At 39.4% G+C, this 26,658-nt stretch overlaps 1 protein-coding gene across 3 annotated transcripts in view; it reads left to right on the top strand.

Annotated features, from left to right (window-relative positions):
* The window catches only part of HSD17B11 (hydroxysteroid 17-beta dehydrogenase 11), a 41,913-nt gene that overhangs the window by 11,597 nt on the left and 3,658 nt on the right, over positions 1-26,658 (top strand). For 2 of the 3 annotated variants that reach the window (XM_055589065.1, XM_055589064.1), the window contains 4 exons: positions 2,801-2,932; positions 5,227-5,333; positions 11,469-11,606; positions 24,702-24,818. In XM_055589065.1, coding sequence (XP_055445040.1) covers positions 2,801-2,932; positions 5,227-5,333; positions 11,469-11,606; positions 24,702-24,818 — 494 coding nt within the window. Of the gene's footprint in view, positions 1-2,800; positions 2,933-5,226; positions 5,334-11,468; positions 11,607-16,131; positions 16,358-24,701; positions 24,819-26,658 lie in introns of those variants that run through there. The other variant, XM_055589066.1, reaches the window with a different exon arrangement.

Genomic DNA, 26,658 nt, shown 5'->3' with positions numbered 1-26,658 from the left:
GGGGGTTGCAGAGTCGGACATGACTTAGTGACTGAACAACAACAACAAACCTTTTTCTAGAAAGTTATTTTCCTCTTCTATATACAACCAAGATGTGCTACATATGTTAGGGTTTTATGCTGAATGCATTTATACACATCCTTGTTAACTAATTACTGTAATGGTAGAAAGGTCATTTGGACCTGGGAAAATTCTTTAAAATATGCATTCCTGGACCTCACCTCTAGATACTCTGATTCAGTACAGTATGAAGAGTCCAATTCTACTAGACTTCAGAATCTCTTTGTTTAGGAAATGTTAGACTTGGGAACCTTTTTACTCTCTCTTCATTTTTTTATTGGGCACACTGTGTGGCATGTGGGATCTTAGTTCCCCGACCAGGGAGCAAACCCGTGCTCCCTGCATTGAAAGCTAGGAGTCTTTGCCACTGGACTGCCAGGGAAGTCCCAACTTCTATTTTTAGATTTTAATTTTTACTTTCAAACGGATGCCTCTTTATTATTAGTGATGCCTGAGCTAAGTCAAAAGAATAAGTAGAATTTACCCAGGCAAGTGATGGGAAATGGCTTTCCCAGAAAGAGGTACAGTGAGAGCAAGGCCTGTAGGTAAGAAATATCTGCATTTTGTTAAATATCTGTTAAACATTTGTTAAAAATGCAGATATTTTATCTGCATTTAACAATGACTGTTTTACTCAAGGTAACTGATTCTCCTTCATACAGATGAATGCTCTTTCAGGTAATAGTAACTGTGCAACTTTGAGCAAGTTGCTTAACCTCTCTGTGCCTTTTTTCTTCATCATACACTTTAAATGGATGTGTTTATTATACTGAAGTTTATTATATAAAAGGTTTTTTAAAAATCCACAAACCTACAGTTTAAATATATAAGGTCTTTCTTTCTTTTTCCTCTGCCTAACTTTTCTCAATTACAACATGGGGATCGCAGCAGTATCTACTTCATAGGGTTGTTATGAGAATTAATTGGATTAATGATGCAGACTTCTTAGAAAAGTACTTGGCACTTAGTAGCCACTTTGTAAGAATAGTTGTTAGTATTAATAGACTCACCAATCTAATAGAATCAGCAATTAGTAGAATCGCCAGTACTATCTATGTAATTTTGTTATTGGCCATTGTTAAGGGGATTTACTAGTTACCTAAAATGGAATACACTGATTTCCAGACTTATCTGGGCAAAGGCTTTCTGGAAAAGATAGTTTTATTATTTGAACCTATTCCATGTGTTTTAATTATTGTGTTTTTACTAAAATTATTCCAAGATAAACTATATACTTAAGCAGAGTTTACACAATGGAGATGTGATTATCAGATATTTTGACATAGGCTTTTTAATGTAGCTCTTTTGGTTTTTATGCAACCCAAACAATTAAACTCTCAGCCTGTGTTTATTATTAAGACATGTGAAAGCCCTAGGGTGGGATATTATGTGATGATGAGGAGCTCAAGGATGAAGATAAGGTCAAGAGTGTCATTGGCAATATAAAACAGTAATTTATATCTTGTCCCTGACGTGTGTGTGTGCTTGGTCATGTCTGACTTGGCGACGCTATGGACTATAGCCTGCCAGGCTCCTCTGTCTGTGGGATTTCCCAGGAGAGAATACTGAAGTGGGTTGCCATTTCCTTTTCCAAGGTATCTTTCTGACCCAAGGATCAAACCTGTGTCTCCTACATTTTAGGCAGATTCTTTACTGTCCGAGCCACAAGGGAAGTCATGAATTTATGTCTTGAGTCCTGTTACTGTGGAGGCATAATGGCAGCTTCATCAGTTCAACCACACAAAATGTCCTGTTTTTCTCAATAACTTAGGGGCATTATTCTGAACAACAGTTTTTATATTGTGCTAGAGACGTGGATACAGGTACACATAGTGTTTGTCAAGGGCCAGACCACTCAGCTTGACCGCTCAGTAATTTACATACAATCTGATGAAATTCATTTCTGACTGCTGAGTGTTTAGCAGTGACACACTCATGTCCTCCTGATGTGCTGACCAGCCTTCCTTCCGACTTCCTTTCTGTCTGAAGTGGCTTATCTTGGACTCTGAAGTTAGATAATCTGGGAGAGTCTCATCTCCATGTGACCTTAGATATCCACGTGACCTTGGGCAAGAAATATCCCTTCTATGTTTCACATTTCTGACCTTTAAAATGAGCATATAACAGTTACTACTTCATAGAATGGTGAGACTTCAATGGGATAAATAATGCAATCGTGTAAAATGCATAGCATAGTGAAAGGCTTTAATGGGCTACATTCCACCCCTCCTTCAGTCCCCCAGCTGCTGGGAGGGGGGTGGGTACTGGTCCATGACCTGTTAGGAACCAGGCTGCACAGGAGGTGAGCAGTGGTTGAGCAAGTGAAGCTTCATCTATATTTACAGCTGCTCCCCATCGCTCACATGACCACCTGAACTCCGCCTCCTATCAGATCGGCGGCATTAGATTCTCATTGAAGTGCTCACCCTTCTGTGAATTGTTGTTTATCTGTCACTGGTTAGGTTTTTGTTACCCAAATGCCTCTTGGGTTCTAATCAATAGAGACCAAAGTCAAGAGACTGAATTGCAAAAGAAAATTTCTGCCTATTAGACTTACAGGCAGGGCCATTTTGAAATTAAGTACTTAAAAAAATATCTTTTTCCCCACTTGATGCATAGGTTACAAAACGACTTTTTTTTCACGTGTAATAGAAAGAGTTATACTTTGTTAAGAGTCATTGCATGCAGACCTATTCCCAGACCTCTAAATGTTGTAAATATTTTAATTTTATGTTTGAAGGTGAAGGCAGAAGTTGGAGATGTTAGTATTTTAGTAAATAACGCTGGTGTAGTCTACACATCAGACTTGTTCGCTACACAAGACCCTCAGATTGAAAAGACTTTTGAAGTTAATATCCTTGCACATTTCTGGGTAAGTATGATTTCTTTTACCAAAACAATCCCTTTTGTGTAACCCGAGGATTAAGTTTAAAGTGAAGCTTTCAGCAGACATAAGGTTGAATCAAATCAATACTGACATTTTCTCCAGATACCGAGAATAACATTATGTTCAGTTCAGTTCAGTTCAGTTCAGTTGCTCAGTCGTGTCGGACTCTGTGACCCCATGAATCACAGCACGCCAGGCCTCCCTGTCCATCACCAACTCCCGAAGTTCACTCAGACTCACGTCCATCGAGTCAGTGACGCCATCCAGCCATCTCATCCTCTGTCGTCCCCTTCTCTTTCTGCCCCCAATCCCTCCCAGCATCAGAGTCTTTTCCAGTGAGTCAGCGCTTCGCATGAGGTGGCCAAAGTACTGGAGTTTCAGCTTTAGCATCATTCCTTCCAAAGAAATCCCAGGGCTGATCTCCTTCAGAATGGACTGGTTAGGGACTCTCAAGAGTCTTCTCCAACACCACAGTTCAAAAGCATCAATTCTTCGGCGCTCAGCCTTCTTCACAGTCCAACTCTCACATCCAAAGAAATCATTTTACATGCTGTGACCAAATCCTATCAATCATTCTTCCCTTCCCTCAAAAAATATGAATAATATGAATTAATAATAAGAATAAACTTTAGGTGTTATATATGTTTTAATTCTAAGCTAGATTTTTACATTTCTGTGTGATCTGTTTAGAGATGAGGGAGGGATTAGAGATTATCCGAGTCATTTTCTGTGATTCTATAAAAGGTGAACCCAGTTTACCTGTTTATTTTCATGAGACTCAGGCCTTATATTATTTCCTGGTTCCAAAATTGCAAACTTTATCAGGAACTTCACCATTCAAGATCTTAAATGGTGAGAGAGAGAGAGAGAGAATGAGAGAGAGAGTCTAAATGTTGGTCAAATAGCCATTACATAAAAGAGCCCCTTAAAGATTTCTTGGATGTGAGTTTGGGATGAGTAATCTCAGAATGTAAATTGGTATAGTCACTGTAGAAAATAGTATGTAACTGCCTTAAGAAACAAAAAAGAGAGCTACCATATGACCCAGCCATCCCACTCCCAGGTATATGTGCAGAAAAAATGAAAACTGTAATTCAAAAAGGTATATATACCCCAGTGTTCATAGAAGCATCATTTACAATACCCAAGACATGGAAACAACCCAAGTGCCCAGCAACACACAACTGAGACTTAGAAGGTATAGCAAATATGTATACAATGGAAATTTACTCAGCCATAAAAGGAATAAAATATTTCCATTTGCAACAACATAGATGGACCTAGAGAATATATTTAGTGAAGTAGATCAGATAAAGAGAGACAAATATATGATACCCTTTACATATGGAAAATGAAAAATAATACAAATTAATCTATATACAAAACAGAAACAGACTCACAGACACAGAAAAACGTATAGTTATCAAAGTGGGAGGGAAGGGAAAGGGACAAATTAGGAGTCTGGGATTAACAAACTGCTAGGCATAAAACAGATAAGCAACAAGGATCTACTGTATAGCACAGGGAATCATATTTAATACCTCGTAATAACCCATAATGGAAAATAATATGAAAGTATATATATATATGTATATATATATAAAACTGAATCACTTTGCTGTGCACCGGAAGCTAATACAATATTGTAAATCAACTTTACTTCAGTTTAGAAGAAGGGATATTGGGGTTGGTGAAAGTGCAGTATTGTTTCAATTTATTGGCCCCAAGTTATTGACATCCATTTTTTATATTTTTAAGCCTTAAAAGATTGTGTCTTTCTGAAAATGTATTTTTTTCTGAATCCCCAGAATACAGTAGGTGCTCAATAAATATTTATTTTGTATAAAAGCATTCAGTGACTGTTGCAAGATTTTTGTCACTTCAGTATTTTGATGACATAACCAAACTCTTTTCTAACAATTTCACCTTAAATGTAAAATTTTCAATAACTCTAGATATTATACTTGTTCAATATATTAGATGAGACAAGACATCAGTGATGGAAGGTGGAGGAACTGGAGACATAAGAAATTAACAATTTAATTGAGATGGATTCTCAAAGCTTTCAGTGTTCATTGTTTCATTTAGCTTTTCTAATCTGGGCATCCTATCTGCAGTATGTTGCCACATTTGTTTTTTTCTCCTATGAAAATTAATCTAGGTTTTTTTCATTGATGAAATGTTATGAACAATGTTAAAATACACCTTCATTTTGGAATATTCCCACTGGGTTTGCAAATCAGAAATAATTTTTTTTCTCTTAATAAAAACATTTCTAGACTACAAAGGCATTTCTTCCTGAGATGATGAAGAATAATCATGGCCATATTGTCACTGTGGCTTCAGCAGCTGGGCATACTGGGGTCCCCTTCTTACTGGCTTACTGGTATGTGAACATGTGTTTTTTTCATTGGTTCCTGTGCTTAACTGGAGTGTGATTTCTTGAGTGTAATGAGGACTATTGTTAACAATGATAGGCTTTCCTGGTGTCTCACATGGTAAAGAATCTGCCTGCAGTGCAAAAGACCTGATTTCAATCTCTGGGTTGGGAAGATCCCCTGGAGAAGGGAATGGCAACCCACTCTAGTATTCTTGCCTGGAGAATTCCATGGACAGAGGAGCCTGGCAGTCTTCAGTCCATGGGGGGCACAAAAGAGTCAAACACAACTGAGCAAGTAACACACAGACTTCCAGTGTTGCTGAAATAAGCAGAAGGAGTTGCACAAAGTCTCTTGCACAACTGCCTTATCAATCATTAATCCTCTCCTAGGCTGACTGTTTGAGAGGTGGCTACAGGGAAATTATCCAAAAGGAAGCCAAGTGCTTCAAGCATTTCTCATCCCTTTTAGCAGCAAGGAATTAAAATGAGGGCAGGATTTTTACAAGATGAGAAAAGTTAATATTAATCATTTTTATAAAGTAATTTTGGGGAAACTAACCATTAGAAAGAGAGAATATAATCTGGGATTCCAAATTAAAAACATCCAGACAATGAAATTGTTGTAAAAGTGAATTTTAATAGTTCTTCTAAAAACCCATGCTATTGTAGTAACTAAGAAGTTACTATAACAAGTAGAGCACAGTAATGGTGTGCTCCCCCATGTGGAGAATTGATCTGTGAGGTCATGATAGCCATGGTCATCCTACTGGTTGCAGGCACCCTGTTAGCTGTTAGCTGTTTCTGTATGTTAGCAAATTATCACCCTTTAATGTTGAATTATGACCATGCAGGTAAATAGATATTGCTCAAATTTGTTTTCTACCAAACAAATGTGCTCTTTTGGAATGAAGTATCTAAATTTTAGAAGTAACACAGATGTAGTTGTAAATGTAGCCATAGATATGTGTATAAATATGGGATTTCCCTGATAGCTCAGTTGGCAAAGAATCTGCCTGCAATGCAGGAAACCCTGGTTCAATTCCTGGGTTTGGAAGATCCGATGGAGAAGGGATAGGTTACCCACTTCAGTATTCTTGGGCTTCCCTTGTGGCTCACCTGGTAAAGAATCTACCCGCAATGCAGGAGACCTGGGTTCGATCCCTGAGTTGGGAAGATCCCCTGGAGAAAGGAAAGGCTATCCACTTCAGTATTCTGGCCTGGAGAATTCCATGGACTGTGTAGTCCATGGGGTCACAAAGAGTCAGACACAACTGAACGACTTTCACTTCACTTCACTTCAGGCTCTGGTGGATAACTTATTTTCTTATGACATATAAACATATGAGCCTAGCAGCAGAACCTGAAACTATCTTTCATCAAGGGAGTGCTGCTGCTGCTGCTGCTAAGTTGCTTCAGTCGTGTCCGACTCTGTGCGACCCCATAGACGGCAGCCCATCAGGCTCCCCCGTCCCTGGGATTCTCCAGGCAAGAACACTGGAGTGGGGTGCCATTTCCTTCTCCAATGCATGAAAGTGAAAAGTGAAAGTGAAGTCGCTCAGTCGTGTCCGACTCTTAGCGACCCCATGGACTGCAGCCTACCAGGCTCCTCCGTCCATAGGATTTTCCAGGCAAGAGTACTGGAGTGGGGTGCCATCGCCTTCTCCAGCTAGGGGCTAATTACTTCAAAAGAGACAGTATGCAGTCTAGGCACAATAGACCTGTCCTGTGACTGCTTTAGCAGTATTTCATCTTTTTTTTAAAAAAACTCAAGTCAAGGTTATATTTATTTCTAAAACTATTAGAAAATAAATATATACCAACCGAGAAAGAAAGAACATGTAGATGAACAACAGAACAAAATAAAAATCACTTCTCTTGCCATTGCCTAAGAACAACCAAGCAGTCTGTGGATATGGTTAGACTAATTTTGCAAATTTGTTTGTTCTTTTTGTTCATCTGTCAACTCTAGCTGATATATTTTGTCAATTCATATAGTCAACTTATAAGCATGAAAGTTACCAGTATGGAAAGACATGCCAAAATTGAGTACTAATCATTAGCTTGTAATGGAATGTTATCCAAAAAAATAATTTGGAATAAGAAAATATTAATTGAGGTTATTGATAGTAAGAAGAAATCCTACTGGCTCAGATGATAAAGAATCTGCCTGCAATGCAGGAGACCTGGGTTCAATCCCTGGGTCAGGAAGATCCCCTGGAGAAGGGAATGGCTGCCCACTCCAGCATTCTTGCATAGAGAATTCCATGGACAGAGGAGCCTGGCGGGCTACAGTCCATGGGATCACAGAGTCAGACACGACTGAGCGACTAATGCTTTCACACACACAAAGTGCAGTAAAAAATCCACTCACTGTTAGCTTTTATATATATATATCTAAAAACAAGTTCATTCTGAAGTTCAAAAATATAAAATTCCTTCAACACACGCAAGATCATTATGAGTTTTAATATATTTCTGCACTTTTGGTTCACTTCAGAAAAATCAGAAAAAACAGTGTAGTAGAAGAGAAAAGAAGAATATTTATTGATAATCTCACCACGCAGAAATAACCATGATGAGTGTTTCTTATCATTTTTTAGGACTTTTTAATGTAGAAATACAGTCATACCTTGAAAAAGATATACATACGTAATCTTTTTTTTTTAAGTGAACATTTTGCATTTTAAATATATATATGCAACGTCATTCTCAGTTTTTGTTGGATAATTTATTTTTCCAGATTCTTTCAGTTGCAAGGAACACAAAATGTATACTGCCTCAGACCAAAAGAGGAGAAATCTTACGCAGGCTCTCTATTGCCAAGAATGGCTACCAGTCTTGCTGGAATAACATCTTCTCAACTCCCAAGTCTAGCAGCAGTGGGGAAAAGCCATACTTCCCAGTGTTCTAGTCCTGGAGTTCACTCTTAACTAGACCAACGTGGATCCAACTGCTGAACTAGGGTGTAAGCCAGCAAAATCAAAGCCATCTTAGCAGAATGAGGGAATATGAATGCTGACAGAAGCAAAAACAGCCTCTGTCCATTACAGACATTTTCAGCTCTTTCCAACTATTTGCCTTCATGAACCGGATACCCCAGGGACTATCCTTGACTATACATCTTTGGAAACATGATTGTTTATTTCCTTGGGATAAGTAATTAAAAGAGAAATTACTGACTCTAAGAGCATAGCATAGATAGATAGATAGTTAGATAGAATTTTTTTTTTTTTTGGCTGTTACCTTGTGGCATGTGGATCTTTGTTCCCCAGCAAGGGATTAAACCCACACCCCATGCAGTGGAAGCACAGAGTCTTAACCACTGGACTGCCAGAGAAGTGTCAAGCATGGCATATTTTTTTAATGAATTTTATACCTTTTGCCAAATTGTCTTCCAGAAAATGCTGCCAACTAACCTGTACTTCGGAAAACTGCCATTTAGCCTATACTTCGGAAATTCTGTTGAAAGTTCTCTCACTTTTTTTTCTTAAAGCTGAGACATATGACTTAAAAATATTTCCAGTCCAATTCTATAAAATGAAAGTATTTTGTACATTGAAAACAACTCAAACAAAAAATTTCCTACTATTCTTACTGTTACTCCTAGGCACGACTTTTATCTTGTATTTATTTTGTATTTATCTTGTATTTTGTATTTATCTTGTATTTATTTTGTATTTATATTAATTACCCCTGAAAGGATAAAACATTTCATATACATATATATATTGGTTTTGGGGGGCTTCCCAGGTGTCACTAGTGGTAAAGAACCTGCCTACCAGTGCAGGAGATGTAAGAGATGCATTCGATCCCTGGGAAGATCCCTTGGAGCAGGGCATGGCAATCCACTCCAGTATTCTTGCCTGGCAGGCTACAGTCCATAGGGTCGCACAGAGTTGGACAGTCGACTGAAGTGACTTAGCACTCATACACATTGGTGTTTTTATTTTGTAAATTTTCTGCTAATTCCCTTAGGTATTTATCCATTAGAATATTGTCTTATTCATTTGACTTCCTCAGTGGCTCAGTGGTAAAGAACCCACCTGCAAATGCAGGAGATGTGGGTTCGATCCCTGAGTTAGGGATTTTGCCCTGGCTAGAAGGGAATGTCAACCCAATCCAGTATTCTTGCCTGGACAGAGGAGCCTGGCAGGCTACAATCCATGGGATCGTAAAATGGGTCAGACATGACTGAGCATGTTCATTCATTTATAAAAATTGTCGTTTATTCACCTAATTCTTACGTCACCCTAATCCTTGTCCTATAAGTTGCAAATGCTTTACCAGTTTGTCATTTACCTCTTAACTTGGTTGTTGTTGTTTTTGTTTAGTCACTAAGTCAATTTCCCAGGCAAGAATACTGGAGTGGGTTGTCATGTCCTTCTCCAGGGGGTCTTCCCCACCCAGGGATGAAACCCGCGTCTCTTACGTCTCCTGCACTGGCAGGCAGATTCGTTACCGCTAGTGCCACCTGGGCAGCCGCTAGCTTGGCTCGGAGCTGATATAAGTTTCGACTATATCATATTAGAGGTCTGATTTGCTGCCCAAATTTAAAGCCTAATTCCACCACTTTGTTTTTTGTCTTTGGTCAAGTTCTATAATTCCACCTCTACCTAAGTTTCTCTTTTGGGAAATGGATATCATAATAGTATCGGTTTCACAGAATTGTTGTTAAGGGATTAAATCAAATAATTCATCTGAATAACTGAGGTCAGTGTCTGGCATATAGTAATCAATTTTAGATACGATTATTTTTGTTTCTGTTGTGTACAGAAGATTTATGTTTTATGTAATTGAATCTAGCAATCTTTCTTTTAACCCTTCAATAAATGTCTAAGCTTCAGGAAAAAAAGGATAAAAGAGAACTCTCCACAGCTTTCTGTTTTCCAAAGCACAGGTTAATTGGCAAGAATTTGCTTTGTATAATTGCTAATCTGTACAGGCTTAGAGAAAATCAATCTATCTAGTAATTAATGGTACTGAATTATACACTTAAACATAATTAAAATTGTAAATTTTATATTAAAAATATTTTGTATAATTTTTAAATTAATAAAATAATATTCTAAAACCCATTGAATTGTATTCCTAAGTGAGTGAATTATATGGTATGTGATTTTATTTTTCAGTAATGCTACTTTCTCTAAAAGCCTAGTTGGAAAACTAATGTCCATTTAAAATATGGAAAATTTCCCTTCTCTTTCCAAATGAAGGCACTATGATGATAAGAATTGCTTTACATTTTGATTTATTCACTTGAAAAATATTTACTGAGCACCTATTATAGGCCAAGCACTGTGCCAAGCCCTGGGGATTCACTGGAGACCATAACAGTCATAGAGATTATTATAGTGAAGGTATGGGGTCAGACATTTAAAAAATTCATCCAAATGAATATTTAATTACAAATTCAAGATGTGCTTCATGGAAAACTGAAGATTACTGTATAATGGGGAAATAATTTAGACTAGGGTTTCGGAAATGCATATTTGAGGAAGTCAAGCTAAGACTTAAAGGAAGAACAGGACTTATCCAGGAGAATTTCCCAATAAATTCCATGACATGTTGTAGTAAATAATGAACAGCTTATAGTGACATTACATTTTAGGGAAACAGCAACAACAAAAACAAACACCCTACCAATTTTCTTAATAAGACATTTAAGCCTACTCAGTTCTCTGATAAATGCTGAGATGCAGTAAATGCTTCTTAGACTTAGTTGTTATTTGTTGTTTTAGTTGCTAGTGGTGTCTGACTCTTTTGCAACCCCCTGGACTGTAGCCTGCCAGGCTCCTCTGTCCATGGAATTTTCCAGGCAAGAATGCTGGAGTGGGTTGCCATTTCCTTCTCCAGGAGATCTTCCCAACCCAGGGATCAAACCCACGTCTCTTGCATTGGCAGACGAGTTCTTCAGTGCTGAGCCACCTGGGAAGCCCTCTGAGACTTTACTGTGCCTATCAGTTTGCCCGAGGGTCATCCAGAATGCAGATTCTAATTCAGCAGGTCCTGGCCAGGCCTGAGATTCAGATGTTGCCCATGCTGTTTGGCAGAGCATCACACTTAGCTAAGGAAAACAGACATCTGAGTTAAATAGATGTAGCCGCTTTCTTGAATTATTTTATGAACTCTGTTTATTTTCAGTTCAAGCAAGTTTGCTGCTGTTGGATTTCATAAAGCTCTGACTGAAGAATTGAGTGCCTTAGAAAGAACCGGAGTCAAAACAACATGTCTCTGCCCTAATTTCATTAACACCGGCTTCATCAAAAACCCAAGTACCAGGTAAGTTGAGGCAAAAATGGAGACAGAAGGATTGGTGGTTGCTATGAATATCAACCATTCTATAGGTTTTCCTAAGTATTTTAATCCTTAAAATTTCTCATATTCGAGGCCCTTAGCTCATCTCAGTTTCAGCTTCTGTAGACTATGGGAACATATAGAGAAAGAGAGAGAATGTATATAAACAGATGTGAATGACACAGTGAAGTTGCTTAGCCTTCCTTTTTTCTTCACTTGGGTGGTGGTTCTCAGACTTCAGTACTTATACCTTTCTCTAGGAGTACTGGGAACCATGCAGGGGTCCCACCCCCAGAGTTGTGCATTTCTTCATTTTGGTCGGGATAGAGTAATGGTGGGGCAGGGAGCCTGTATATTTAACAAGCATCATAATTAGTTCTTTTTTTAAAAATATTTATGCATTTACTTGGCTATGCTAGATCTTACTTGTGGCACATGCGATCTTCTTCCTTTGTTGCATCATGCGAACTCTTAGCTGTAGGATCTAGTTCCCTGATCCAGGATTGAACCCAGGCCCCTGCATTGGGAATTCAGAGTCTTAGCCACTGGATCTCTAGGAAAGTCCCACATCATAAGTAATTCTGATAGAGGTGACCAGTACCAGTGTTAAAAGAAAAAAACCTTTCCTTTGATAATCTAGAGATCATCCTTCAAATAAGTTCAGTTCAGTTTGGTCTCTCAGTCGTGTCTAACTCTTTGCAACCCCATGGACCGCAGCACGCCAGGCCTGCCTGTCCATCACCAACTCCCGGAGTTTACCCAGACTCACGACCATTGAGTTGGTGATGCCATCCAATGATGTCATCCCTTCTCCTCCTGCCTTCAATCTTTCCCAGCATCAGGGTCTTTTCCAATGAGTCAGCTTTTCACATCAGGTGGCCAAAGTATTGGAGTTTCAGCTTCAACATCAGTCCTTCCAATGAACACTCAGGACTGATCTTTAGGATGGACTGGTTGGATCTCCTTGCAGTGCAAGGGAGGCTCAAGTGTCTTCTCCAACACCACAGTTCAAAAGCATCAATTCTTCTCCACTCAGTTTTCTTTATAGTCCAACTCTCACATCCATACATGACTACTGAAAAAACCATAGCCTTGACTAGACGGACCTTTGTTGACAAAATAATGTCTCTGCTTTTTAATATGCTGTCTAGGTTGGTCAATAACTTTCCTTCCAAGGAGTAAACGTCTTTTAATTTCATGGCTGCAGTCACCATCTGCCGTGTTTTTGAGCCCCCCAAAATAAAGTCTGCCACTGTTTCCACTGTTTCCCCATCTATTTCCCATGAAGTGATGGGACCGGATGCCATGATGTTAGTTTTCTGAATGTTGAGCTTTAAGCCAACTTTTTCACTCTCCTCTTTCACCTTCATCAAGAGGCTCTTTAGTTCTTCACTTTCTGCCATAAGGGTGGTGTCATCTGCATATCTGAGGTTATTGATATTTCTCCCGGCAATCTTGATTCCAGCTTGTGCTTCATCCAGCTCAGCATTTCTCATGATGTACTCTGCATATAAGTTAAATACGCAGGGTAACAATATACAGCCTTGACATACTCCTTTTCCTATTTGGAACCAATCTGTTGTTCCATGTCCCGTTCTAACTGTTGCTTCCTGACCTGCATACAGATTTCTCAAGAGGCAGGTCAGGTGGTCTGGTATTCCCATCTCTTTCAGAATTTTCCACAGTTTATTGTGATCCACACAGTCAAAGGCTTTGGCATAGTCAATAAAGCAGAAATAGATGTTTTTCTGGAACTCTTTTGCTTTTTCCATGATCCAGCGGATGTTGACAATTTGATCTCTGGTTCCTCTGCCTTTTCTAAAACCAGCTTGAACATCTGGAAGTTCACGGTTCACGTTTTGCTGAAGCCTGGCTTGGAGAATTTGGAGCATTACTTTTCTAGTGTGTGAGATGAGTGCAATTGTGCGGTAGTTTGAGCATTCTTTGGCATTGGAATGAAAACTGAACTTTTCCAGTCCTGTGGCCACTGCTGCCTTTTCCAAATTTGGTGACATATTGACTGCAGCACTTTCACAGCATCATCTTTTAGGATTTGACATAGCTCAACTGGAATTCTATCACCTCCACTAGCTTTGTTCATAGTGATGCTTCCTAAGGCCCACTTGACTTCACATTCCAGGATGTCTGGCTCTAGGTGAGTGATCACACCATCGTGATTATCTGTGTCGTGAAGATCTTTTTTGTATAGTTCTTCTGTGTATTCTTGCCACCTCTTCTTAATATCTTCTGCTTCTGTTAGGTGCATACCATTTCTGTCCTTTATTGAGCCCATCTTTGCATGAAATGTTCCCTTGGTATCTCTAATTTTCTTGAAGAGATGTCTAGTCTTTCCCATTCTATTGTTTTCCTCTATTTCTTTGCACTGATCACTGAGGAAGGCTTTCTTATCTCGTTGCTATTCTTTGGAACTGTGCATTCAAATGGGTATATTTTTCCTTTTCTCCTGTGCTTTTTGCTTCTCTTCTTTTCACAGCCATTTGTAAGGCCTCCCCAGACAGCCATTTTCCTTTTTGCATTTCTTTTTCTTGGGGATGGTTTTGATTCCTGTCTCCTGTATAATGTCACGAAACTCCGTCCATAATTCATCAGGCACTCTATCAGATCTAGTCCCTTAAATCTATTTCTTACTTCCACTGTATAATCATAAGGAATTTGACTTAGGTCATACCTGAATAGTCTAGTGGTTTTCCTACTTTCTTCAACTTAAGTCTGAATTTGGCAATAAGGAGTTTATGATCTGAGCCACAGTCAGCTCCCACTCTTGTTTTTGCTGATCTTTGCTGCAAAGAATATAATCAATATGATTTCAGCGTTGACCATCTAGTGATATCCATGTGTAGAGTCTTCTGTGTTTTTAGAAGAGGGTGTTTGCTATGACCAGTGCGTTCTCTTGGCAAAACTCTGCTAGCCTTTGCCCTACTTCATTCTGTATTCCAAGGCCAAATTTGCCTGTTACTCCAGATGTTTCTTGACTTCCTACTTTTGCATTCCAGTCCCCTATAATGAAAAGGACATCTTTTTTGGGTGTTAGTTCTAAAAGGTCTTGTAGGTCTTCATAGAATCGTTCAACTTCAGCTTCTTCAGCGTCACTGGTCAGGGCATAGACTTGGATTACTGTGCTATTGAATGCTTTGCCTTGGAAACGAACAGAGATCATTCTATCGTTTTTGAGATTGCATCCAAGTACTGCATTTCAGAGTCTTTGGTTGACCATGATGGCTACTCCATTTCTTCCAAGGGACTCTTGCCCACAGTAGTAGATATAATGGTCATCTGAGTTAAATTCACCCATTCCAGTCCATTTCAGTTCACTGATTCCTAACATGTTGGTGTTCACTCTTGCCATCTCCTGTTTGACCACTTCCAATTTGCCTGGATTCATGGACCTAACATTCCAAGTTCCTATGCAGTATTGCTCTTTACAGCATCGGACCTTGCTTCCATCACCAGTCACATCCACAACTGGGTGTTGCTTTTGCTTTGGCTCTGTCTCTTCATTCTTTCTGGAGTTATTTCTCCACTGATCTTCAGTAGCATATTGGGCCCCTACTGACCTGGGGAGTTCCTCTTTCAGTATCCTATCATTTTACCTTTTCATACTGTTCATGGGGTTCTCAAGGCAAGAATACTGAAGTGGTTTGCCATTCCCTTCTCCAGTGGACCATATTTTGTCAGAACTCTCCACCATGACCCGTCTGTCTTGGGTGGCCCTACATGGCATGGCTCATAGTTTCATTGAGTTCGATAAGGCTGTAGTCCATGTGATCAGATTGGTTAGTTTTCTGTGATTGTGATTTTCAGTCTGTCTGCCCTCTGCTGGAGAAGGATAAGAGACTTATGGAAGATTCCTGATGAGAGGGATTGGCTGTGGGGAAAACTCTGTCTTACTCTTATGGGCAAGGCCATGCTCAGTCCATCTTTAATCCAGTTTTCTGTTGATGGGTGGCGCTGTGTTCCTGCTATTTACCTTGGGCCAAACTATGCTGCCCAAACTCGCTCCAGCATCACACAACTGCTGCTTTGCTCCAGCAGAGCTCTAACTAGAGGACAGAAAAATTCTTACTTCAGTTTGTATTTTGAACACTAAATAAAATATCTAGTTTTCTTAAACCTCACCAACAGTACTTTGCTTAGAGAGATCAAGTAACTTGACTGTAATTGGCAGAACTGAGTTTCAGATTGAAATTTCCTTTTTTTGCAGAGGGACAAGCCTTTGAGAAAAAAGGAAGCAATCCTCCTCTAAGGGACCAGTTCAGAATAATTTGTTTCATATTAATGTTGGAACTTAAATTCTCTTTTAAGGCACATCAAAGATGTAGCTTATTGGTTATTATATTTACGTATCTAACACACTGCAAAGAAACTGTTTTACTGTAAGGGTTATAATGTAGCATAATCTGAGGTTTATTGGAATTAAGTGTAACCAGGTGCTCCAAGTAAGTGTTTTGACAGCTAACAGTTATTTTTGCTAAATAAATTTGGTTATTAGGCTTCCTCGGTGGCTTGGTGGTAAGGAATCCACCTGCCAATGTAGGAGACACAGGTTCCATCTCTGATCTGGGGAGACCCACATGCCTCGGAGCAACTAAGCCCATGCAGCACAGCTGTTGAGCCTGTGCTCTAGAGCCCCAGAGCCACAACTACTGAGCCCACAAACCCTCGAGCCCGTGCTCCGCAACAGGAGAAGCCACTGCAATGAGAAGTTCAACCGCCACAACTAGAGAGGAGTCCTTGCTCTCTGCAATTAGAGAAAAAAACCCTCGCAGCAATGAAGACCCAGCACAGCCAAAAATAAATAAATCAGTTAATTAAAAACACTTGGATATCAAGAAATCATCTTATTAAAAGCCTTTATTGAAAGCCTACTAAATACAAGGTACCCTGGTGGCTTAGACGGTAAAGAATCCACCTGCAATGCGGGACACCTGGGTCCGATCCCTGGGTTGGGAAGATCCCCTGGAGAAGGGAATGGCTACCCACTCCAGTATTCTTGCCTGGAGAATTCCATGGACAGAGGAGACTGGCGGGCTACAGTCCACGGGGTCACAAAGAGTCAGATATGACTGAGCAGCTTTCACTTTTCCACCTTTCATGGAAAGCCTACTAAATACCAGGTACCCTACTAGGCCTACATACCTGACATAAATTACCTCTGATCTTTGAGACGGGAGAACTTGACTTGGATCCACACCATATGTTGCCTCCCCCAGCTTTGCCTCCCCCAGCTCTAATCCTTATAACAATCTGCCCATGTTATGGACAAAGAAACTGAAACTTGGAGAAGTTAAGAAAATTCCCCAAGGTTCCGTAGTCCCAGAATGGCAGACTGGAATTCTTTCCTGGGTCCTTGACTCCAAATGCCCCTCTATTCCTAGCTTTCTTTTTTCAACATAATTTTTCATTGAAGTTTTCCCCCAAGAATCATTATTTTTAAAATGTGTATTGTTTCATTGGAAATAGCTTCATTGCTTTTAAAGAGTCTACACTTCCTAATTGATTTCCTTTTTCTGGTACATGGAAACATACATACTATTTATATAGGCTACCTTTCTGATAACAATATGCTGCTGTTAGCTTTCTGAGTTGATATATAAAGAGCTAACTTGTGTGCATGTGCTCAGTCATGTCTGACTCTTTGCAACCCCAAGATCTATAGCCCGCTGGACTCCTTTGTTCACTGGATTCTCTAGGCAAGAATATTAGAGTGGGTAGCCATGCCCTACTCCAGGGATCAAAGCCCAGTGTCCTGCATTGCAGGTAGAGTCTTGACCGTCTGAGCCACCAGGGAAACCCAAAGAGCTACCTTACTCTTACTTTTTCTTACCTTACTCTTTCTTTATTTTTATTTTTGGCCACACTGTGTGGCATGTGGGTTCATCGTCCCCAGACCAGGAATCCTACCCATACCCCCTACAGTGGAAACTCAGAGTCTTAATGGCTGGCCTGCCAGGGAAGTCTCACATTATTCTTTTTAATGTTAGCCTAATGATCCTTGGATGTAATTTTCTCTGTTGATGGGCATTTAGATCTCAAGTCTTTCGTTATTGCAATAAATGCATATTTTGTGTGCAGGTATACATATGCATATATACATTATGTGTTTATATAGTCACATGTATATATGTAAGTGTGTGTGTATCTTTGCTGGCCTTTCCAACCATCTCATTTTTTTCTTTTCCCTTGTTTTTATTTTTTTCTTAATTTATTTTTAATTGAACGATAATTACAAATTTGTGTTGTTTTCTGCTGTACATCAACATGCCTCAGCCATAGTTGTACATATGGCCCCTCCCTCTGGAGCCTCCCTCCCACCTCCCACCCCATCCCCGCACTCTAGGTTGTCACGGAGGCCTGGTTTGAGTTCTCTGTGTCACATAACAAATTCCTACTATCTATCTTATGTATGTTATGGTATATGTTTTCATGCTGCTTTCTCCATTCGTCACAGCGTCTCCTTCTTACCCGCTCCTCTGTGTCCATAAGTCTGTTCTCTATGTTTGCATCTCCGTTGCTGCCCTGAAAATAGGTTCATCAGTACCATCTTTCCAGATTCCATATGTATGTGTTAATATATGATATTTGTTTTTCTCTTTCTGACTTACTTTGTTCTGTATAATAGGCCCTATGTTCATCCACCACGTTAGCACTCATTCAAATGCATTCCTTTTTATGGCTGAGTAATATTCCATGTGCACAGGTACTACAGCTTCTTTATCCATTCATCTACTGATGGACATCTAGGATGCTTCCCTGTCCTAGCTGTTGTAAATAATGCTGCAGTTAATATTCAACCATATTATTATAATTATTTTTTGAAACAAATTATTGAATCAAAAAGTAGAAACTTACTTTTGATTGATTTATTATATTACCCTCCTGGAGGATTGTTTTAATTTATCCTCCCACTGGCAGGGTATAAAGTGTCCATTCCTCTCACCTTTGCCAACTTTGATTATTCAGTTCAGTTCAGTTCAGTCACTCAGTCATGTCCGACTCTTTGCAACCCCACAAACCGCATCATGCCAGGCCTCCCTGTCCATCACCAACTCCCAGAGTTTACCCAAACTCATGTCCATTGCGTTGGTGATGCCATCCAATCATCTCATCCTTTGTCGTCCCCTTCTCCTCCCACCCTCAGTCTTTCCCAGCATCAGGGTCTTTTCAAATGAGTCAGCTCTTTGCATCAGGTGGCCAAAGTATTGGAGTTTCAGCTTCAACATCCGTCCTTCCAATGAACACCCAGGACTGATCTCCTTTAGGATGGACTGGTTGGATCTCCTTGCAGTCCAAGGGACTCTCAAGAGCCTTCTCCAACACAACAGTTCAAAAGCATCAATTCTTCTCCACTCAGCTTTCTTTATAGTCCAACTCTCACATCCATACATGACTACTGGAAAAACCATACCCCTGACTAGATGGACCTTTGCTGGCAGAGTAATATCTCTGCTTTTTAATATGCTGTCTAGAAAAGACCCTGATGCTGGGAAAGATTGAGGGAAGGAGGAGAAGGGGATGACAGAAGATGTGATGGCTGGATGGCATCACCAACTCAATGGACATGGGTTTGGGTGGACTCCGGGAGTTGGTGATGGACAGGGAGGCCTGGCGTGCTACAGTTCATGGGGTCGCAGAGTCAGACACGACTGAGCGACTGAACTGAACTGAACTAGGTTGGTCATAACTTTTCTTCCAAGGAGTAAGCGTCTTTTAATTTCATGGCTGCAATCACCATCTGCAGTGATTTTGGAGCCCCCCAAAATTAAGTCAGCCACTGTTTCCATTGTTTCCCCATCCATTTGCCATGAAGTGATGGGACCAGATGCAATGATCTTAGTTTTCTGAATGTTGAGCTTTAAGCTAACTTTTTCACTTTCCTCTTTCACTTTCATCAAGAGGCTCTTTAGTTCTTCTTCACTTTCTGCCATAAGGGTGGTGTCATCTGCATATCTGAGGGTATTGATATTTCTCCAGGCAATCTTGATTCGAGCTTGTGCTTCCTCCAGCCCAGCGTTTCTCATGATGTACTCTGCATATAAGTTAAATAAGCAGGGTGACAACATACAGCCTTGACATACTCCTTTTCCTATTTGGAATCAGTCTGTTGTTCCATGTCCAGTTCTAACTGTTGCTTCCTGACCTGCATACAGGTTTCTCAAGAGGCAGGTCAGGTGGTCTGGTATTCCCATCTCTTGAAGAATTTCCCACAGTTTATTGTGATCCACACAGTCAAAGGCTTTGGCATAGTCAATAAAACAGAAGTAGATGTTTTTCTGGAACTCTTTTGTTTTTTCCATGATCCAGCACTCTTAATCTTGGCCATTATGATAGGAAAAGACAGCACTTCTATGTGATCATATATTTTTAATTATTAGAAAGGCTCACAGTCATCTTTTCATGTTTAATAACTCCTATTATCTTCTCTGTTTCACTCTGGTTATACAGATCAGACTGCCTTGTACAAATGCTTAGAAAAATAAGATTAAGGAAGTTCCCTTATGTTCCTGGGTTGTTGAGTGATTTTTTTTCATGAAAGAGAGTTAGATTTTGTTAAATCCTTTTCTATGCATATTGAGATGATCATGTGGGCTTATCCTTCATTCTATTAATATGGCATATTACATTAACTTATTGCTATGTTTGATTTGATGGTATTTTGTTGAGTATATTTGCATCTGTATTCAGAAGAGATGTTGGTAGTAGTTTTCTAGTGATATCTTTCTCTGGCTTTAGTAACAGAGTTATTCTGGCCTCATAGAATGAGTTGAGAAGAGTTCTCTCCTCTTCTGTCTTTGGAAAGACTTTTAGAAGGACTGATGTTAATTCTTTAAACTCCAGTAGAGTTCATCATGAAGCCCTCTAGTGCTGGTCTTTGCTGGGAGTTTTTTGATTACTTTTGTTAAATCTTTTGTTAAAGATCTTTTGTTAACATGCTACTCATGTTTTCTATTCCTTCTTGTGTTAGTTTTGGTGCTTTGTGTGTTCCTGGGAATTTGTACATTTAATCTAGCTTATCTAATCTTGACAGATAGTTATTCATCATATTTTCATAGTCCCTTTTATTTCTGTTAAGATTAGTAGTAGTGAACTCAGTAATGAACTCAGTTTTATTCTTGATTTCAATGGTTTCTCTATCTCTTTTTTTCTTGGTTCGCAAAAGGTTTGTCAGTTTTGTTGATCTTTTCAAAGAGCCAGCTTTCGGTTTTTATTGACTCTATTGTTATCTGTTCTCTCATTTATGTCTGCTTTAATCTTTATTATTTCCTTTACTTTGCTTGCTTTAGAGTCAGTTCTTTTCTCTGGATTCTTCAGTTGGGAAGTTAGGTTATTGATTTGAGGTGTTTTTTTTTTTTAATTTTTGGCTGCACCTCATGGCTTGTGAGATCATAGTTCCTTGACCAGGGATAGAACCCAGGCCTCTGGCAGTAGAAGCACTGAGTCCCAACCCCTGGATCACCAGGGAAGTCCTTTCTTGCTGATCTTCTGTCTAGTTGTTCGATCCATTGTTGAAAGTAGGATTAATGTCTCCAGCTCTTATTTTTAAACTGTCCATATCTCTCTTCAATTATGTCACTTTTTGCTTCATATATTTTGGGGCATTATTATTAGGTATATGAATACTTTTAAATTAAATGCGTTTGCCTTAAATATATTTTTCTTTTCCATTAGTGATATAAACAATGCCACATAATCTGGATTTATTTGTCAAGAATAATTGGATGCTCTGATACATTGTTTTAAAATTTCTACTCTCCTATGTGTAATATACATAACAAAATTTATTTTCTCTAAAAATTTAGCTTTTGTGGGTTCCACAGAAAGATTGGGCTTCTCAGGTGGCACTAGTGGTAAAGAACCCGCCTGCCAATGCAGGAGACATAAGAGACTCAGGTTCAGTCCATGGGTCAGGAAGATCCCCTGGAGGAGGGAACGGCAACCCATTCCAGTATTCTTGCCTGGAGAATTCCATGGCCAGAGGAACCTGGCAGGCTACAGTCCATAGGGTTGGAAAGAGTCAGACATGACTGAAGTGACTTAGCACACGCAGAAAAATTATTAGTTTTTCATTGGCTAGTACCAACTGTTATATAAGTTATATAACAATTATATATAACAACTTATATAAGTTGTTATATAAGAAGGTGACAAGTAACATTTGTATAATATAACTCTATAAGTATTTATATGTACATTTTCCATTTAACCATCATATTATCCGTGGAGTGCAGAAGACAACTTATATTCCTTTGGTGACATCATGCTGGTAACTTGAAATTGACTATGTTGGGAGTATTCATATCATAGAATCTGAAAATGCTCCAAAGCTGATAACTCTGTCCCTTGGAGAGTCAGTTGGTACCACTGCATTATCTCCTTTTTTCCAATTAAGTACAAAACCAAACAATTTTGAAGAGTAGAGATGTCATCCCCCAAATTACTCAGCTACCTAAGTGGTGAAATTAGATAACCACTCAGGTAGTTCTTCTACCTGAAAATACTTTCTCCCTAAGTATTCTTAAGATCCCACATGCATTCGTCTTCTCCATCCCAACAGATAGGTCTGGAGTGTTTTTGAATAGTTTCAGAAAAATCCATTATCTATATTTATTTAATAGGATTTGCAACTCTTGTTAACATTAGACTATTGAGGAAAAAGTATTTCCATATACTGACATTTTAATGATTTAGGTTTGATTTTGCCAAGAAACTGAATTTTTTCTGGAAGGCTTTTCTTACAGTCTTTTTAATATCATGCTATTAGACAATCTTTAAATTCAGTGAAAATTCTTCTGGCAGAGGTTAAGACCTTAGGTAAAGAGATCAAGTAACTAAGAGGTTCAGTCAGTCCAACATCACTGGATTGGTAGGTTAGCAAGGCCACAGTGTGAATGAAGACATGCTGTCCCGTTTACACAGGTGTTTGTGGGATTTGATGGAGCTTGTGGATACAGAAGCCTGGTAGCAATATGCTTGGATTTCCCTCTGAACACTTTTCAAGGCATAAACATCCTTCAGTTTCTAGAATCCCCCTGCTTGGCACTGTTTACCTGCTAATCCCACAGGCTAAAGGACTGCTTAGTCTTCTTTAAGTTCTCATTGCTTTTCATTGGTGCCTCTATTGGGCCAAAATCCATCACTTTCATATTACATTTCCTCTGCATTTCATATGTAATATTGTTGCACCAGGGTCCTGGGGTAAACCCAGGATTCTAAAAAATGACCTATTCTAAGAGTGAACTTCCTGGTGGCTCAGTGGTAAAGAATCCACCTGCCAGTGCAGTAGACACGAGTTCCATTCCTGGGTTGAGAAGGTCCCCAGAGAAGGAAACGGCAGCCCACTCCAGTACTCTCGCCTGGGAAATCCCAGGGACAGAGGAGCCTGGCAGGCTACAGTCCATGGGGTCACAAGAGTCTGGACACGACTGAGCGACTAAACAACAACACAATGCTGAGAATGAGAGATTATATCACGTGTGATTTAAGTTCTGTTTTCCTTCATGTATCCAGTTATCATGCTCACTTTTTTTTTTTTTTTTTTTGGCTGTGCTGGGTCTTTGTCACTATATGAGGGCTTCTCTTGTTGCAGAGCACTGGCCCTAGAGCTCAGCAGTCTGCTTGTGGTGTGCTGGCTGGGTTACTCAGAGGCATTTGAGATCTTAACTCCCCTACCAGGGATCGAACTCACGTCCCCTGCATTGGAAGGTGGATTCTTAACCACTGGACTGTCAGGGAAGTCCCCTCATGTTCACTTTTAAGTACATGCTACACTTTCCAGTTGTCCCAGTCTTACTTTGGTGCATCTTCTTCTTTCTGAATGAACTATTCTGTATTTGTTCCTAAAGAATCTCATTCAATTTGTTCAATTTTGTCCCACTTAACCAGTCACACACATTTAAAATCTGCCCCCAAAATGTTAGCCACCCAGTTTGACAACATTTGCCAATTTAGTGAGTAAATTTGATTATGCATCTTTTCTTTTTCTAAGTCATTAATAAGATGTTAAAAACTCAGGACCAACTCTGCTGCAACTCCAGCCTAAGTACCCTTATTTCAACACCCAGATAACAAAGGTCACTTTTTAGGGACTACATGGTACTCAGTAGTACATATGCCAGGATGATTACACAGTAAAGATGTAACATGAACTAAGTAACAAAGCTGAAAATTAAAACAAGACTTAATAAAGATTCCATATGGAGATCAAGGACTTAGAGCTGGGCATAGTCCTATGTTTTAATTTTTCTGATTCTTCAGAAATGGTTCACTGAACTGTCTTAATAGAATAATACAACATATTATGGAATCTGACTTCTTTCCTAAGACTTTTAGAAATTTAAAAATGAAATTTATCAGTCCTAATCTAGTGAAATTAATTTGAGTCCTAGTTATTCCTATAGTTCTTATTTGCAAAATAAGGACTCTAGTATCTCCCCTTTGTAGAGTTGTTGGAAAACTTTAGTGAGATGATCTGGGTAGAATGTTTAACATAGTATGCAGTACATGATAAGCACTGTCTTGCTGTTTGCTGAACCCAGGGTAGGCAAGGTGTGAGCTAGGAAGCTGGAAGAAGATGCGAGGAGCCTTAGGAACTACAGACATGCTTTATTCGCTGATGGCTGATGCAGCCGCAAGGGCTGTTCAGGTGGTACTTATATAGATATACAGAACAACGATGGCATGTAGCCAAGTGAGTACATCATGATGTGTGTGTGCAGTGCTATAAATAATCTCAGCTGTTCCATAGTCATGCAGAGTCATTGTTTACAGGATGTGGGGTGTGAGCAAGAGGATTGCGAGGGGCAGGGGGCAGGGGGCAAGAGAGACTGACCATTGCCATCTTGGCTAATTGCTATTCCCTTATAAGCGCTAAATAAGTGGCTTTATTTTGTTATTATTATTGCTAAAATAGATACCATTTTTGAGCACCTGTGTTGGGCTGGATGCTAACTATAAGTCAGTTATGTAATGGTTTGTATGGTAACTTAACATACTCGTTTAGCACCAAACCAAAGCTGAAGGCTCAGTGAAATGTTTTGGTTCTGAAGACTACTTCTGTTTCAGTTTGGGACCCACCCTGGAACCTGAGGAAGTGGTAAACAAGCTGATAGATGGGATCCTGACTGAGCAGAAAATGATCTTTGTTCCATCTTCTCTCAACTTTTTGTCATTGATGGAAAAGTAAGTGACAGTGATGTTTGTCCCCATGATAAATTTTTCTATTACATGTTTTCACTTGGATTTAAAGCCAGGAATTTTATACAGTACAATTACATGGATTAAGTTAATAAAAACAATAGTTAAGCTTAAGGAAGCCATCCATTTTTAAAACCACATTTGTTAATCACTCAAGCAAGATTGGAATGGGCTTCCCTGATAGCTCAGTTGGTAAAGAATCCACCTGCAATGCAGGAGACCCCAGTTCGTTTCCTGGGTCAGGAAGATCCACTGAGAAGGGATAGGCTACCCACTCCCTTATTTTTAGGCTTCCCTTGTGGGTCAGCTGGTAAAGAATCCATTTGTAATGCGGGAGACCTGGGTTTGATCCCTGGGTTGGGAAGATCCCCTGGAGAAGGGAAAAGCTACCCACTACAGTATTCTGGCCTGGAGAATTCCACGGACTGCATAGTCCATGGAGTCATATGGACTGGAAGGCTATGTGCCGATGAGGCTGGTTAAGGGGAAACAGAAGAGATGACTTAGGTCAGAGGGGGGAAAAAAGCCTCTTGCCGCTTGTCCCTAGAGTTAGGCTTCCGTGACATAGATCACTTGGGAAGTCAGTTTAAAAAATAGATACCTGGATCTTACCTCTAGAGATTTTAATATAAGGTGTTTGAGTTGTGATCCAGACATCTCTTATTTCAACAGGCAGTTGTTGCAGGCATTTGATTCAAAGATCATATATTGAGAGTTACTGACAGAGAATCAAAAAAAAAACAAGAGATCAAAAGCACAAGTGGCTTGTGTCAGGCTTTTTAAGCCCCTTCTGCTGGGAACTATCATTGAAACTACCTTAAAGTTTAGGTAGTAAAGCTTCAGGGTCTTCTTGGTGAATAAATGAGTTAAAACCTGTGAAGTGTTTCACATTACACTTGTATTATATAAGTGCTCAGTGATCAGTCCTTTAGAATATAACTCTCTGAGAGAAGGAATTTTGCCTGGTTTTCATCACTGTATCCTCACACTTTGAAGAGTTAATGGACATGTTTGTTGTTGTTGTTGTTTAACCACTAAGTCATGTCCGACTCTTTTGAGACCTCATGGACTGTAGCCCTCCAGGCTCCTCTGTCCATGGAATTTCCCAGGCAAAAATACTGGAGTGGGTTGTCGTTTCCTACTCCAAGGATCTTCCCAACCCAGAGATCGATCTCGAGTCTCCTGTGTCTCTGCATTGGCAGACGGATCCTTGACCACTGAGCCACCAGAATTAGCTAGACAGGTTGTCATATAGGAGGCACCAAAATGTCTGTTTGTTGATTAAATAAAGATTACCTAGACCCTCAGCATAGAGATTCACAGTTTGTGTTCTAGAGTTAGATGAAGCTGTGTTTTTATAACTTGCTCGCTGCATGAACATAGATGAGTTATCTAACTTTTTTGAAGCTCAGTTTCTTCATCTGTCATATGGAAACAGCAAGACTTTGCAGGGCTGTGAGGAATAAACAGAATAATGCATTTAAAATATCTAGTATACGATAAAAATACATATTTATATATTGATGCTACTATCATTGTAATTATCACTACTATTAATATTACCCTGATTTTCCTTTGAAATGTGAATGTTTGGCGCTCAATTTCAAACCTTATTTTAATTCCATCTAAGCAGATGTCTGTATATAGTTACACTGACTTACATACTCTGTTTAGTTTCTCTCAGGCTCATTGGAATGTGACAAGTTCCTCAGTATTCTTAAGTGTAGGGTAGGGAGAAAAAAATTAAACCTACTATGTGTCCATCACTGTTTACAGCATTTTATATATTTTTTAATTTATTCATTTTTAATTGGAGGATAATTGC

This window comes from Bubalus kerabau, chromosome 7 (genome assembly GCF_029407905.1).
Source record: "Bubalus kerabau isolate K-KA32 ecotype Philippines breed swamp buffalo chromosome 7, PCC_UOA_SB_1v2, whole genome shotgun sequence".
Classification (NCBI taxonomy): Eukaryota; Metazoa; Chordata; class Mammalia; order Artiodactyla; family Bovidae; genus Bubalus; species Bubalus kerabau.
Note: the sequence above shows the minus strand (reverse complement) of the source record. Positions and strands in the feature narration are given on the sequence as shown.